At 38.6% G+C, this 14566-nt stretch overlaps 4 protein-coding genes across 5 annotated transcripts; 2 read left to right on the top strand and 2 right to left on the bottom strand.

Moving 5' to 3' along the window:
• The first annotated feature begins 2178 nt into the window (after positions 1 to 2178).
• Positions 2179 to 6805, top strand: LOC105174855 (purple acid phosphatase 18). Of its 2 annotated transcripts, none has more exons than XM_088876555.1 (6): positions 2179 to 2529; positions 2881 to 3821; positions 4473 to 5141; positions 5558 to 5746; positions 5821 to 5909; positions 6377 to 6805. In XM_088876555.1, the coding sequence occupies exons 2-6, from the start codon at positions 3684 to 3686 to the stop codon at positions 6594 to 6596; spliced, it is 1305 nt and encodes a 434-aa protein (XP_088732681.1). In that variant the 5' UTR covers positions 2179 to 2529; positions 2881 to 3683; the 3' UTR covers positions 6597 to 6805. The 2 variants fall into 2 exon arrangements, with proteins under 2 accessions (XP_088732681.1, XP_011095378.1); XM_011097076.3 differs by having other exon boundaries at positions 2872 to 3821.
• A 170-nt stretch (positions 6806 to 6975) lies between these two features.
• On the bottom strand, positions 6976 to 9241 carry LOC105174854 (RNA-binding CRS1 / YhbY (CRM) domain-containing protein). Its single transcript, XM_011097074.3, has 5 exons — positions 8557 to 9241; positions 8065 to 8192; positions 7765 to 7990; positions 7558 to 7685; positions 6976 to 7444 (listed from the first exon to the last, which is right to left on the bottom strand). The coding sequence occupies exons 1-5, from the start codon at positions 9137 to 9139 to the stop codon at positions 7367 to 7369; spliced, it is 1143 nt and encodes a 380-aa protein (XP_011095376.1). The 5' UTR covers positions 9140 to 9241; the 3' UTR covers positions 6976 to 7366.
• A 584-nt stretch (positions 9242 to 9825) lies between these two features.
• On the bottom strand, positions 9826 to 11553 carry LOC105174853 (DTW domain-containing protein). Its single transcript, XM_011097073.3, has one exon. The coding sequence runs from the start codon at positions 11399 to 11401 to the stop codon at positions 10289 to 10291; it is 1113 nt and encodes a 370-aa protein (XP_011095375.1). The 5' UTR covers positions 11402 to 11553; the 3' UTR covers positions 9826 to 10288.
• Positions 11554 to 11986: 433 nt separating this feature from the next.
• LOC105174852 (protein FATTY ACID EXPORT 5) lies at positions 11987 to 14422 on the top strand. The gene is made up of 3 exons (XM_011097072.3): positions 11987 to 12335; positions 13185 to 13272; positions 14062 to 14422. Exons 1-3 carry the CDS (start codon positions 12137 to 12139, stop codon positions 14132 to 14134), a joined length of 360 nt encoding a protein of 119 aa, XP_011095374.1. The 5' UTR covers positions 11987 to 12136; the 3' UTR covers positions 14135 to 14422.
• The last annotated feature ends 144 nt before the right edge of the window (positions 14423 to 14566 follow it).

Below are 14566 nucleotides of genomic sequence, written 5' to 3'. Positions count from 1 at the left end.
CTTGTCAGTCCACTCTTCCGCGTGGTATCCCACTCTCTTATGTGGCATATCATCAACCCCGATGTCGGCATCTACATTGGACCACATTAGCCCTAAGAGGACCTCCTTACAAATAAGATAATCCAGGAGAAGACAGGTTTCCCCAAAACCCAGAACTCTTAAACCTAGAAGAGGCTCCCCGCCAAATAGGAGTCGTCGCACGAAAGGAGTTCTATCCCAAGCAAAGACGTGTTTTTGTGAGTTGATCAGTTAAAGATAAGACCAAGTTAAACTTTATCCACACGAATTTTGACCCTTTTCTTCCAAGGAGAAAAGAGGTGTACAAAGTCCTGGTAGAGGGGGGCGTCCCCTCTATATATACACCTTCAGCCTTCCAATAGGGACACCTTCAATCCCTTTACGGGGACACCCTCCAAAATTTGAAAAACCAACTTTATTCATACTTTAGTATTATCACTCTTAGCACGATTTCTCTAACGAAATTGTTTACTCTATCATGATTTCTCATTATATTTTATTTCTTACGATTATTTTTCTCCTAAATTCGATACTAACTTGGGCTTCTAAGTGCTAACGCCTTTTTTGTAGGTCCCCTTTCAGTATTTGTATTCGCTCGACCCAAGCTTTGAGCATAATATATATCAATTGGACTCATACATTTTTTATACACATCGCACTGTAATTTATTCATAATATTATTTTATTGTCATATAATTGAGATTAAAAAATATTTGATTTAATTGTATGTGTGATCAAGACAATAATATGGCCTGTAGCCAATTTTCTTATTTGCAGTTGCGAACCAGATCCTAATATTTCATATTAGATGAAAATTGAGTATGGTAACAATATATGCTAAATATTCATCTAAAAGTATGTGTTGTTCCAATTAGACATTTAATTTTACACAAAGACCTGGTGGAAGGCCCCTGTGTGCACGGAGTCGGAAAGGGAATAGCCTCCAATCTATATTAGGACATGGGAAATGTTGGGTCTTGACTAAAGGTCAACTGGACCATCAAGAGGTAAGTTCTTAAAGTCTGGCATTCAGATGTATCGTCCTCCCTCACATAGCAAAAGGCTATTAATACAACATGGACATAAGGGCCATGTAATTGTCACTAGAATTTGAAGACATCAAAGGGATTATCCTCATCTCCCAACAACCCCCTCACAATGACTTTATTTCGTTTCGGTTGGATATTGTATTGAACTAATTAAATTTAAAAAAAATAAATTCAAAATTGAATAAAATTAAATTTATTTGATGGGTATGACCCAAAAAAGATTGACTCAAAAAGCAGTGTTAAGGCCAGATATAAACCCGCCAGGCCAAGAGAGGGACAACCTGCCCAAGTCGCCATGCCTGATCCAAGAAAGGGACAACTTACCATTTGGTTCGGCCCAAAGAGAAGGCCCACTAGACCCGGTCCAAGGGGTACCAAAACCAATCAAGGAAGAGAGCTTACTTTATAATATTTGGCCAAAGGAAGAAGCCTAATCAAGAGACCTTCAAGGCTAGCTTATAGGAAATGTGCTCTCAAGAGGTTGTACTCTTTCAGTTTGGAAGGACTTTTCACCCGGTAGAAGTTTGCACTTAGAAGGAGTCCCCCTTCACCTGGAGACTTGTTGATTAAGGAATGGATAAGGAGGAGCCTTATCCACAGAATCCCGCCTTCCTCGCTAATAATGCGGATTCCCCTCAACAGGGCTCCTATTGCAGGGGAACTCCTCTATAAAGAGAGGAGGTACCCCCGACAAACAGTCTCTTCCAGGCTTAAGGACTCTTCTTACTGCTCTTCTATTACTCTAATTTCGTGTTCTTGCATATGAAATTATCATTTTTATCATAATTTCTCGTCATAATTCATTTTTACATTCATCTATTCTTAAATTCGGAATTAACTTAAACATCAAAGTGCTACCCCTTTATTTTGCAGGTCATCTTTCTCAAGAGCTTTTACTCAATTAGCCCAAATCCAACATCAAGATCTAAGTGTTTTGAGTCCATATTAAAATCGCACGCATCATTTACTATAATCATATGTATTTTATAAATTATAAATATAATATATATTTATTTATTTAAAATAAGTTCATTTCAATTTATCCAAGCCGAAAACCAAAACCTATTGAATTACCGAATTTTTTAAAAGAAAATAGCAAACTAAATATTTGGTATGGCGTAAAATACCAAATCTATTGGGTCAGTCGCGATCGTATAGTACAGAGTCACTACACAGCCTAGTTTTGGCCAAATTAAGGTGGCTTCCTAAATGCTATTACCCTCTCCCCCCAGAATCCTACTCCTTCGCCGGCGGACGAAATCGACTAAAAGTGAGAATATCTAAAGCGAAGGAATTCAGCATTCCGATTGTGAAAGAAATCGACCTCCTTCAATCACGTAGGAATTGCTTCGGGCTAATGCTATTCCGGTTTCAACTTGCTTTTCCTGGACTCCCCAATCGGGAAACTCTGCAATGGATGCGCCGAGAAATTTGGTCCATCGCCTTACTGCGGTTTCCAAAGGTGTTGATTTAGGGGTTAGAGCAATGGATTTTGCAGTTTATAGTTTCTTCGGCAGAAGTAGTAGAAATATCTGACCATCTGAACGTGTAAAGAAACTCAATAGTGAGTTATAAAACCAAGGGAATAATAAAAAGCAACTCAGTAAAAGATGATAATGTTGTTTGGCCTTAAATATTTGTTTAGAAGTACGACAACACTGGTTTTTTTATTATAAGTACATGATCGTCTGTTTTCTCGAAAATAAACTTTCATTAATCTTTTACAAGTACTTCTTTCTTTCTTTCTTTTTTTTTTTTTTTTTCATTTCTTTGAAATATACTGTAGAATTAAAATTGTGTAAAGAGTTTGCAGTTGAGAATGATGCAACAATCAGGCGGGCTGGCCCCACTGACGATGGCGATTAATTCGCAACAGCAACAGTACCAAAACCCAGAAATGTGATCCTGCCGGTGCCATCGCCAGCATCCTCCGGTTAATCCGCAGCCACCTCCCTCTGGAATCAACCATAGCACGGTGGCGGCGCGCCTTCCACAGCCATCTCATGGTTTACACATGGTGTATGTACATGCCGGCATGAGTTGTCTCCGTTATTAGTCATTTGCAGCTTCTCCACATCAGAATCTTCAATGAAAGCTGGGCTAGAGTGACCGGTGCATGCCAAGTTTTGCTTAACGTTTGTACTATTGTTTCTCACATTAGCGTCATAACCTTTCACATTACAAGTGCAAATATTTGTTGGAGGTGAAGAACTCATTGTCACGGTTCTCAAATTCTATGGTTAAGTATCAATTGTTATGCTTTCCATGTGGTACTATGGTTAAAAGTACTTTTCCTCAAATGATAGTGTTCTTTTTCTGATTTCTCTTCTGTATAATGGGAATAAATATTTTATGCTACCTGACATGTGTGGTTCTCAGCCTCTGGGGAACCCAAAACATTCTTCAAATTCAAGCATTTAAATATCATTAAAGCCCACATGCCAATCATATGTGGCAAGCATCACGGGTGCTTTACTGAGAATGCCCCAATCAAAGTTCTGAACCGAAGACGAATTTGAGGTTTGTTTTCCCTGGATAAAACCTACCCCGTACTGTACTTACATGAAGTCGATATGAAGCATCAGTGAATATGTACCACATGCTGAAGTATAATCGATGATGGACTCGAAACTGGTTTTGGTGGTGGTGCTAGCACTTTTGGTAGTCAGTGCCTCGAGTAAGTACGTTAGACCGCCGCCTCGGAAAACGCTTCATTTTCCATGGGACCCGAAGCCTTCTTCTTATCCTCAACAGGTGAAGTTCATTTGTTTAAGGGGAAGTTTAAGAAAATTTTGATTCGTGAATGTAGAATCTGAATGTCTGGAAACTGGACTGCTTGATTGCATTTGCATGTTTCTTTATTTTCTCTGGATTTTCTTGCTGGGCCTTTGTGATTTGGGTGCTGGGCAGTTGGTCGTGTTTGTTATGGTGTCTGTGGTGCTGGGGTTTGCAAGAGTTATAGAGATAGTCCTGATCAAATAATTATTTAATAGAAAAGAATTGGCTATGTACGAAGTTGTACTGTAATTAAAATTTCTCTAGTCAGAACCAAAAGCATGATTTCTTTGTGGCTTTTGGATAAAAAATCGTATGCTTGAAAATTTTCTTTTGATGAATAGTATGTTGGAGGCGCTACTGGTCTATTGTACATGACGTATTTTTTCTTGGTTGCTTATGCAAGATTGGATCTGGTGGTTTATTCTAATCCAGTTATGAAAATTGAGATCATTTGGTATGGCTGTGCTGGAATTATACAGAAAAGTAGGAGAGTCGGTGCTATTAGAGTTGTTATTCAAGTACAATATCAGTTTCTGTCATCTCAAGATTTGAGGACTGGAGTTTTTATGCATTAGTTTCGAGCCTAGAGCTGATCTTTGAGCTTTGTTTTATAAATGGCCATTTTAGGTTCACATCTCCTTGGCTGGGGCCAAACACATACGGATTACATGGGTCACTAGTGATAGATATTCTCCCTCCATTGTTGAATATGGAACATCATCCAAGAACTACACCTCGACAGCTCGAGGGGAGAATACTAGTTACAAATATTTATTGTACAGGTCTGGAACTATACACCACACTGTAATTGGTCCTCTGCATGATGACACCTTGTACTTCTATAGATGTGGGCGTGAAGGTCCTGAGTTCCAGCTCAAAACCCCACCATCTCAGTTCCCAGTTACTTTTTCTGTGGCGGGTGATTTAGGTCAGACTGAATGGACTAAGACAACTTTGGCGCATATAGATCAGTGCAAATATGATGTTCACTTGCTTCCTGGAGACCTTTCATATGCTGATTATATACAGCATAGGTGGGACACATTTGGGGAGCTGTTGCAGCCACTTGCAAGTAGAAGACCATGGATGGTGACTCAAGGAAACCATGAGATGGAAAACATCCCATTCTTGAAAGATGGTTTTCTACCCTACAATTCAAGATGGAAGATGCCATATTCAGAGAGCAACTCCACCTCAAATTTGTATTACTCGTTTGATGTTGCCGGTGTTCATGTTATCATGCTTGGTTCATATGCAGATTATGACAAGTATTCTGATCAATATAGGTGGCTGAAGGTTAGTTGAGCATACTTGTTTCTTTCATGAAATGAGATGTAAAAGGTTCTCATCATCCCGATGAACTCTGTGGTCAATGGATCAGATGAGTGCAATGTTTTTTTTTCATGATTCTATGTATTGCTAGGCGTAACAAATCAATCTGAACAGTATAGGATGTCGCTGAGTGATTGAAGACAACCTTGTGATCCGGATAAACTTTTACAATTATATTTAAAAAAATTGAGATATTAAAGGAGATAAATATGATGTTCTTGTCTAGTCCTGAATGTAGGTTCTTAGCCTTTCTTTTGCTTTTCCCATTATCATCTTGAGTAGATGGTCAAAGGTGATGAAAATAATGCTTTTGATCGAACGTGATCTTATTCAATGATGTATTTCGCTGACATAACATTTTTGTTATTGAACTTGACCAGGCTGATCTTTCAAAGGTGAATCGTAGAAGGACACCCTGGCTGCTTGTACTATTCCATATGCCATGGTATAATAGTAATGAGGCCCATCAAGGTGAAGGTGATGAGATGATGGAAACAATGGAACCCTTGCTTCATGCTGCTTGTGTGGATATCGTGTTTGCTGGCCATGTTCATGCCTATGAGCGTTCAGTATGATTACATTTTGTAGCTTCCATCAATTTGATCTTTGAGCATTTTGACCTATTATTGTGCTATTTCAACAGAAGCGCGTGTTCAATGGTAGATCAGACCGGTGTGGAGCTGTCCACATCACGATTGGGGATGGTGGTAATAAAGAAGGTTTAGCGCACGAGTAAGTTTTCTCGTAGTAAAATAAATGTGGAATTACAATGTGTATTGAAGAGAAGTGTTGAAAACTAACTGCAATATAAGTTGAGCCTACTGTATGAGCTGAAATAGAAGCTTTGCATTCTCTCTTTCAGTAATTGCCGTCTGTGAGAAATATGATCTAGCATAAAGTTTTTCAGTTTTAGTGGATTTCGTATTTGTTCTTCCCCTGTTCCCCTCAATACCAGGAAAAGAAGAAAAGAAAGCTTGTCTTGATTGGCTGCACTGTGGCCTCTTTTGTGGCAGGCCTGTTAATGGGTATCGCCCTACCTGGACCCCTACCCAATAAATACCAATAGTGATTTCTTCATACCCTATCTGTACCCTATCATCTGGAAACCATGTATTACAGTTAGTTTATTGTCATCCCTGCACCATGTCTTTAAATTAGATTTATAACAGTGTAAGAAGTATTGGAAAATCATTTGGCAGGTACAAGGAGCCCCAACCTGGGTGGTCTGTCTTCCGGGAAGCAAGTTTTGGCCATGGTGAATTCAAGATAATGAACTCAACTCATGCATTGTGGAGGTGGCATAGGAATGATGACGATCAACGAGTGACGTCAGATCAAGTCTGGATAATTTCCCTGTTTGGCTCAGGGTGTCTCCTGAAAAAGAATGGCGAACTGAGAAAAATACTCGTGGAGCCCTAGATAGGTGGATCTTTAGCTTGTCCTGTAAATTATATTATCCTGCATATTTTGTGTGTAGTGCCTTAACATCGAAATGATCATTTAGACAAGTATTCAGGGTCCCTGTTTCTGCTAGAAATGTTGATTCAGTAAATTTATCAGTTCTAGGGATTGTTGCCATTATTTCTCTGTTATAATTTATGACGTTTAAGACAACTTGAAAAATATCCGAACATGCATAAGAAGGATGGTAAGGACAGAAATTATGTCTCTCCTGATCTCCTTTCCCACCTCTCATGAGCTGACCTTAGCATACAGCACGTAGAATGTCCAATCTTTATTTTCCCGTATGAGTCAGAATGACTATTCTCTTATATGCCAAACAGACTGCATGATTAGATCGGTGAAAACTTGACCAGTGTATTTAATATCAAATATCAAATTTGACATAAGAATAGTTCCATTCATCAGGAGTCCGTGTTCACTGTTAAAGTTTCTGATAGATTGTAAAAAATCCCAAAGGGCCATGACTAACACAGAAAGTGCAGGATGATACACTTGATAAGTCGAGAAGTTCCCTAATCATACATCAAGTCAGTTGCCTGCACATTCTCTAGTGCTCACCAATCTAACCTGTCAGGAAAATCCGTGCAAACCTGAGTTTGAAACTGCAGCCACCAATTCTTGCTAGCTAGGGAGGTGATCAGAAATCTCTAGTGCAACTGCATCAGGTTTACACCGTTTTGCCCCACCATTTTCTGGCTTGAAAGTTCCACATATGAATGAAGGTTTCATTCACGTTCTTTGTATCCCTTCCACAGTATAATCTGTTCATCTTTGAACAAGAGAGGAACGCAAGGAACCAGATCCTGCATCCAAGATAGAAATCGAATTGAAGGATCATAACTTCCTTCTAGAGAAGACAGATTAGGACAAAATTGTCATCAACAGACAACTTAGATTTCAATTAGAATTCTCATACCCTCAGTTTGACGCCAATCTTCTTACAGTCGCTTGTGCCCACATGAGTACAGTCTAACCTTACTACTTCTTCAGTCTCAAATTTCGTTCTTACTCTCTCCACAACATTTACATATACACCATTCCTAGCTGCAAAATGCAGAGGTGAAATTAAACAACTAATACTATAAAATCAGAGTCTGTCAGGATTGAACTTCAATATAATTACTGAGTTTCATTAAGGCAGGAGAATTAAGCCCTCTGTTCCGCATCTCCTTAGTTTCTTCAAATGTCAGGCCATCAGCAACATTAGTCACAAGCTTCGGATAAATTGGTGCGTGAGGCTTCCACAGCATTATTGGAACCTGCGGCCGCTTGTCAGGGTCATAGTTACGACCACGATATAGGAGAAGGATATTTATGTGACGATATATAATCTTTCCTCCAGATTTGTCCTACAAACATACTGCAACCCTCATTAGCTAATAAACGGCGAGATTCTGCAGAAAAAAATTGTCAGGGTTGAAACCTCAAGATGGAAACAAATGTTGTCCATGTCCAGAGTTGGCACCCCCAAGCACTTGATTCGCACTGCTTCAGCTCTTCTCCAGTGGTTGTGGATGTCTTCTAGCATGTTATGCGTAACACCTCCTTTTCCTACCATAATCAGGATAACTTTTTTCATTTCAAAAAAAGGTAAATGGCTTTAGGAGAATCGTAATAGAAGTTCCAACTCTAATGAGATGTTTCAAGCTCATCCGTGAATTCAAAAATTCAAGTGAGGTGAATTCTGCACACAAGGAATATACATTATACAGTAGCCAAATCGGCCCATGCTGCAGCCGGATATGTATCTACCACTATGATTGGACATCGGTCGATACTATCAACCATGCTTACAAGAATGAACAGAAAACCATTTTATGGGTCATGCTTCCTTATAATACATAAACCACAGTAGAGAGAAAAAATTCCAATCACAATGCTCGGAAGAAAAGATTTAGAAAAACTGAAAATTTACCCAAATTAATTTGGCGGGAGCAATTGCTGTGGCGATATTTCTCCACGAGCTCCGTAACCTCCTCCTCGGAGAGTGGCTCCCCAAGAACCCTTTGGCGCTTCTCCGCCAACTTCTCCAAATCCGGCTTTTGCTCGGCTGGAGCTCTTGTCCCAGTCCATTTCCGATCAATCCGGCTCGGCCCGAAGGGCGAAAACCTCTTGGGTTCGCGAAAACCAATGGGCTCAACACCCCGGCTGGTCTCTGAGTAAGAGTACATAAAATCAAATGGCAATTCGGACTTCACCGGAAAGCCATTGGCACCATCGGAATTAATTTTGTTGGCGACTTTCTGCGTTTGGTTCTTCTTTTTAATGAATTTTGACTTGTTTTTCCTTTTGGCGGTTTGTGTAGGGGTGGGAGAAAAAGGGGGGTCGTATATTTCTTCATCTTCTGCAGGTGGAGAGTAGCCCAGAAAACGAGAGATGAAGAGGAAGGGCAAGGGCAAGGGCAAGGGCGAGGGCGAGGGCAGCAGATGAGGAAATAACCTGAGGTTCAAGGGTTGTGGGTGTTGGATTGAGCGTCGCCATGAAAAGAGCTTCAACATCAGAAAAGTTTCGGGGTCTGCGAATACTCCAAAAGACAGAGATGGAGAGAGTTGATCAACCTCTCTCTCTCCGTAGCATAAATAGCAGTAATTTTGGCAATGGCTTAAATCTCATTAGTGTAAATGTTATGAAAGTTATAATTATTCATACTTAATATTTTTTAAGAAAATTTTAAGACTTTCTTAACATTTTTCATTTTCTATTTTTTATTTTCTTAAAATTATAAATAATTCATGATATTAACGACAATCTAACGACTAAGCCTTATGACAGTTTATTAAATTTTTAAAAAAATATTTATAATTTTTTTTTTAAGAAAATGAAGAGCATTTATAATTATAAAAAGTGTTAGGAGCCCGTCGTAATTTTACTTTATTTTTAAATTAAAACAATGATAATTTAAGTTAAAATAATTCTTTAAACCAACAAAAACAGGGTTGTTTTTATTAGCCGAGTCTCCGGAGAAAAAAACCAAAAAAGAGTTAGATATTTGGACGTGATCAAGTAATATAAATATATATATGTGTGTGTGTGTGTTTTAAGTTAAGATTTTAAGATAAACTTAGCAACTATTGATAACTAAAATATGACGACAATCGACTGCTGCAGTTAAAGAGAGTTTGCAACCATATTTTCCATAATGGTTAACGGAAATGTACGAGTATTTGGTAAGATTTCAGACAAGTTCATCAACCATTGGGCAAATTAATATTCAACTAACTGTTTATGTAGCAATGTGCAAGAAACCGAAGTGGTGAAAGAACGAGCTATACTTTCTATTTTGAATTTGTCGTTCCCAATTGATTCAGTCGCAGGGACTGAATCCCCCAAAGAAACTCCCTCTGCACAAGCCAACGCTGATCTGAACCTCCAAGCTTTATTTTCGTGCACAAAGGAAGGCTATTACAGAACTCGATGGCCAACCTGTGGAAACAAAAGGCTTTGAGGTCTGGAATCTTTTTCAACACAATCCACCACCAACCTTGACCCATGCAAAAATTTGGCTTAGTTTTCATCTTTTCTAACAGAATGAACGGCCATCTCTAGGTTGTCCCTTTTCCGCATTGCTTCTCATGGTCATTTGTTAAGCTAAGTCATGGCAGTAATAAATGAGACTAAATCCAAACGCAGTACAATCAATCAAATGCTCACTTCCCAGAAGCTTTGCTCAACCTTTCATCTTTGCATCGCCTTTGATCTCCAATCATGGATTCAAACACATCCAAGAGGCCATCCAATCCCTCAGAGTCTTCCCCAATGGCCTTCATAGCATACACAATGCTCTCGATCGTCGATAAATATCCAGCCCTTGGTTGATGCCTCACATCGCTGTACAAGCTCAACTTATCTACATCCAACCTTATGTGCGGCAAGAATCTCAACCAAGGGTTCTCATTGTACATTCTCTTGGCCTTGGCCCATGTTCCATCCAACACGATCAAATTCTTAACCTCAAAATCCACAGCCTCAACGTCGATTGATCGTTCGCTTGGAAATAAAAGCACTGATCCTGAAGGAATTGCAATTTCAAATTCTTTACTTTCTTCGTATTCATTGCTCCCTTCTATAGGCCGCATCTGAAGTTTCTTCACAACAAACCCTTTTCTTATATCATCGACAGCTATATCTGAGGCCAATAGCTGATCAAAGCTCATATTCTGACATTCATCCAGTGTCATCCAATGATTACTAAAGGAGCTAATGAATCCATATTTTCCAATGGTAAAACTGATAGCAGTAGCTTCTGAATCTACGAGAGCTACTTCTTCAGACGGCAGTCCTGAAATGGCCCTGCCAACAAACTCAGTATTCTCTCCTTCACTCGACATTTCATCAAACAGATGGCTGTCTTCATCACATTTGACCCCATCCGTTCTACAACCGGAGTTGAGCAACCGAATAAAGAACCGGGCTTGTAAATTAACATCGGAAACTGTAATTACATCGACATATTTTAGCCCAATGGTTGCGATTCGTGTGGAATTCAGAGGGTGCTTTTTCTCAAGACTATGTTGGAGAATGGTGACAGTAACAGAGTTATGGAGAGCAGGAGAGCGGAGTCGGTTACATAGACAAATGGGCGTCGGTTTGGAGCATGATGGGCAAGTGGGTCTCCTTGTAGACCCAGATTGATTTACCATTCGGAAAATTAGGGTTTTCGGTTGCTGAAATGTGGGGATTTTGTTTCTCAATGGATTGATAAAGTAGAATTGGGCGTTTCCCCTTTGCAATCCAATTCCGGATCGAAAGGGAGCAGGCATTTGATTGACTGCGTTTCACTTTCACCTTTCCGATCATTCAGAATGCAGAAACATTACCCTGACGTTGAAGGTGAAGCAATAAATTTCATTACAAAGCACAAACCCTAGAATCAAAATACTACAAAATCCAAACAAAAAAAATACTACAAAATCCTTTTAACAAGAGCTTTTCAAATATTTTATTTTCATAAGATGGTCTCAAATTTATAAGATATTATTTATTATTTTCTTTTAAAATATTTATAAGTTTCAAAAATAATATGCTAAAAATTTTACAAACTATTTTGAAAAAAAAAAAATGAAAACTTCACTTTATTTTTTAGGGTAAAAAATTGCTTCCAAAAAAAAGAAAGAAAGAAAAGTTAAAAGTAAAAAAGAAAAAAAGTCATTAACGCACTATTCAGAGGATTGTGGCGCCCACGCGAAAACATTTTCATATTGACAATAATACCCTCCAAAAATCTGCAAGCAGTTGCAGTCTGTGATCTGTCTGCTAAATACAGAAAGCGGACACTTCAGTCCTTTCATTAAAGATCAAGATTAATTTCGGGAAAACGGCAAACAAAACTAAAGGTCAACGTAGTTGGTGGTCGTTACGTGCATCTGACTCACCAGATTGCGAAGAAGCTTCCAGCTTGAAGCATCAGAACGATTTCAATATTTGCTCTCTGATCTCTTAATTTTTGCTCGATTCTCCCCAAAAATTTCAATCTTTTCGGAAAACCCAGCTCCAAGATGCATGATTTTTGCTTCACTATTCCATACGGGCTGCTTCTGGTGTTAGGTGGCGTCATCGGGTACGCCAAGAAAGGCAGCACTGCGTCACTGGCTGGGGGTCTCGGCACTGGTTTGCTGCTTGTCCTCGCCGGTTATCTCAGCCTCCAAGCTTTCCATAAACACAAAAACTCTTACTTCGCTTTGATTCTTGAAACGGGTATGCCTCGTTTTATCAGAGTTAACACGTTCACATGTCGTAGTTGAGTTGATTGGATTTGATTTGATGATTTTTTTAGTGGAATTGTCTATGTGTTTGTGGAATTTGGTAAACTCTTTAGTTTATGCTGTCATGATTTCGATCTGGGCGTAGAAGGACAGAAATGCTTGTTTCTTGTTGAAAGCTGGCAACATTATCAATGTGAAATTAGGAAATATTTTATCCTAATGCTCTGATGTCCCAGCTTTTCTTTACAAATGTACAAGATAAAGATACAGATTACAAGAATTAAGGACGGCTTCTCTTTGGTAAATAGTTTAAAGTTTTATCACTGATTTGGAGAGTTTCCGATAGCTTTGTCATTGTGATGTTATGTATTTTCTTCCCAATATAGCCGTCCGAATTCATTCTTTTGTTGATTATGTTGGTCGGAAATCTGGCCTTTTTATTTTTGAAATTGCTTGATTGTTGCTTTGTCAGTACTTGGGAAGTTGCGCAGAAATCCTGTCATAAATGTTTCAAAATAACTGCAACAGAAGGGAATTTGTATTTGTAACCAACTTGACTAGAATTTTACTAAATTCGGAGAAAGTTTGGGTCATCTTTTGGCTTCGCAACATTCTCTCCGGCTGCTGTATTTGAATTTTGACAAAAGTTTTGAGCAGCATTAACAAACTTTTAAGTACATGCGAATGGCTTACATTGATGGAAATGTGAATTTTGGTAGTAAGACTTGAGAAACAAAGATTAATATTGCCTGTTTTACTGATTGAAGTTTTGGGTCATCAACCATGTTGGTATTTTATTGTCCGAACTGCTGTGTTACTGATCTAGCACTGCCTTAAACAGCTGTTGCTGCCATACTGACATGGATCATGGGACAGCGATACATGCAAACTGGAAAGATAATGCCACCTGGTATTGTTGCTGGAATAAGGTAAATCGAAAAGAATGAACATGCTATTCCATCTCTTTTCTAGCCGGATCATATATCGTCCAAAGTTGCATACCTTGGCTTCTCTCACCTAATATTGTATAATGTTGTGGATTCTTCTCTGAGTATAATGTTGCTAATTCATTTGTTGCATTTGCAAAATGCCATACAAGATAGTTATGCATTTTGCTTAATTGAAACACACACACACACACACAGAGGCCTATTTGCACATTCTCTTTGAATACGTAATTCAATTAATCGAACTATTTCTTGTTGATAGTCTAGTTATTTGATGTGGCTAACCAACTAATGAAAGGGTTATACTTGGGCCAAGATTTCTTCCTCAACCGAGTTCTTTATTACCTTTCCCTCAGCTTTAACAGAAAGATATTTACCTTAAAAATTGTTCAATGAGTAAATTTTTGGAAGAATAAGACATTCTGTTAGGTTGTTTTTTATGTTGATTGTAGCTCAATACAATAGCATGGTGAGCTTGACTGACTTTTTGCTGTTTTGGGCTTTTCTTGGCTGAGCATAACCTGGTTTAGTGGGAGTGATGTAAAGAAAGAAGCTTAAAAAGTGAGAAGGAAAAGGATAGATTCCATCTTAACATCAGGCACATGAAAGAAGCTTGCACACAATTTTTCTGGTTTGCTTTTCTTTGAGAATTTTATATAGATTTTTGGATGTCAAAATCTTATTGCGTGTCAATGAATTATGAGCATTTCCATAAATACGACTGATTCTACCAAATATGTTAATTTTTGCCATCTTGATTCTTGTTTGCAGCCTCGCCATGACTGTGTTTTATATTTACAAAATTGCCACTGGAGGGAACCATATTCCACCGAAGACTGAGTAATAGCATTGACAGTTTCTCCTACACAGATGATTCATGCTCTGTTTCTATGAAAACATGCCAAACTACATGGATTTGTCAAGGTTGCTGGTTGGCATTTTATTGTTGTGACTTACGTACAATGATTGTATCAAGAGAGTTTTTTTTTTTTTTTTTTTTTTTTTTATTGGGTGGGGGGTGGAATTACTCTATGTAACTTCTCTTGAGATTTTACATAGTGCTCTATGACTTTTCTTGATTTCCAGCCTCTACTTAATGCATATTGACCACAGACGAACGGGCTTCACTGAATTTTCCACTCTGCAACCCCTGGATTTTCTGGGCATTGTTTTAGCTGGTGTTATCATCTAAGTCCAAAATGAACATATGATCTAATCGTAAACTCAATCAAGACAAGATTAAAAATGCAGTAACAGACAAAACGATTCTCATACA

This window comes from Sesamum indicum, linkage group LG12 (genome assembly GCF_026168435.1).
Source record: "Sesamum indicum cultivar Baizhima isolate 11 linkage group LG12, ASM2616843v1, whole genome shotgun sequence".
Taxonomy (NCBI): domain Eukaryota; kingdom Viridiplantae; phylum Streptophyta; class Magnoliopsida; order Lamiales; family Pedaliaceae; genus Sesamum; species Sesamum indicum.
The sequence above is the reverse complement of the archived record's forward strand: the minus strand, read 5'-3'. Positions and strand labels throughout refer to the sequence as shown.

Bases quoted from the DNA above. Each gene is read 5' to 3' on its own strand.
- LOC105174853 (XM_011097073.3), bottom strand. From the start codon at position 11,401: ATGCCTGCTCCCTTTCGATCCGGAATTGGATTGCAAAGGGGAAACGCC.
- LOC105174852 (XM_011097072.3), top strand. From the start codon at position 12,137: ATGCATGATTTTTGCTTCACTATTCCATACGGGCTGCTTCTGGTGTTA. The intron at 12,336-13,184 runs GTATGCCTCGTT...TGCCTTAAACAG, and splicing joins CGCTTTGATTCTTGAAACGG to CTGTTGCTGCCATACTGACA. The intron at 13,273-14,061 runs GTAAATCGAAAA...TCTTGTTTGCAG, and splicing joins GGTATTGTTGCTGGAATAAG to CCTCGCCATGACTGTGTTTT.
- LOC105174855 (XM_088876555.1), top strand. From the start codon at position 3,684: ATGATGGACTCGAAACTGGTTTTGGTGGTGGTGCTAGCACTTTTGGTA. The intron at 5,142-5,557 runs GTTAGTTGAGCA...GAACTTGACCAG, and splicing joins ATCAATATAGGTGGCTGAAG to GCTGATCTTTCAAAGGTGAA. The intron at 5,747-5,820 runs GTATGATTACAT...CTATTTCAACAG, and splicing joins TTCATGCCTATGAGCGTTCA to AAGCGCGTGTTCAATGGTAG.
- LOC105174854 (XM_011097074.3), bottom strand. From the start codon at position 9,139: ATGTTGAAGCTCTTTTCATGGCGACGCTCAATCCAACACCCACAACCC. The intron at 8,193-8,556 runs GTAAATTTTCAG...TGATTATGGTAG, and splicing joins CTCCCGCCAAATTAATTTGG to GAAAAGGAGGTGTTACGCAT. The intron at 7,445-7,557 runs GTATGAGAATTC...TCTTGGATGCAG, and splicing joins AGATTGGCGTCAAACTGAGG to GATCTGGTTCCTTGCGTTCC.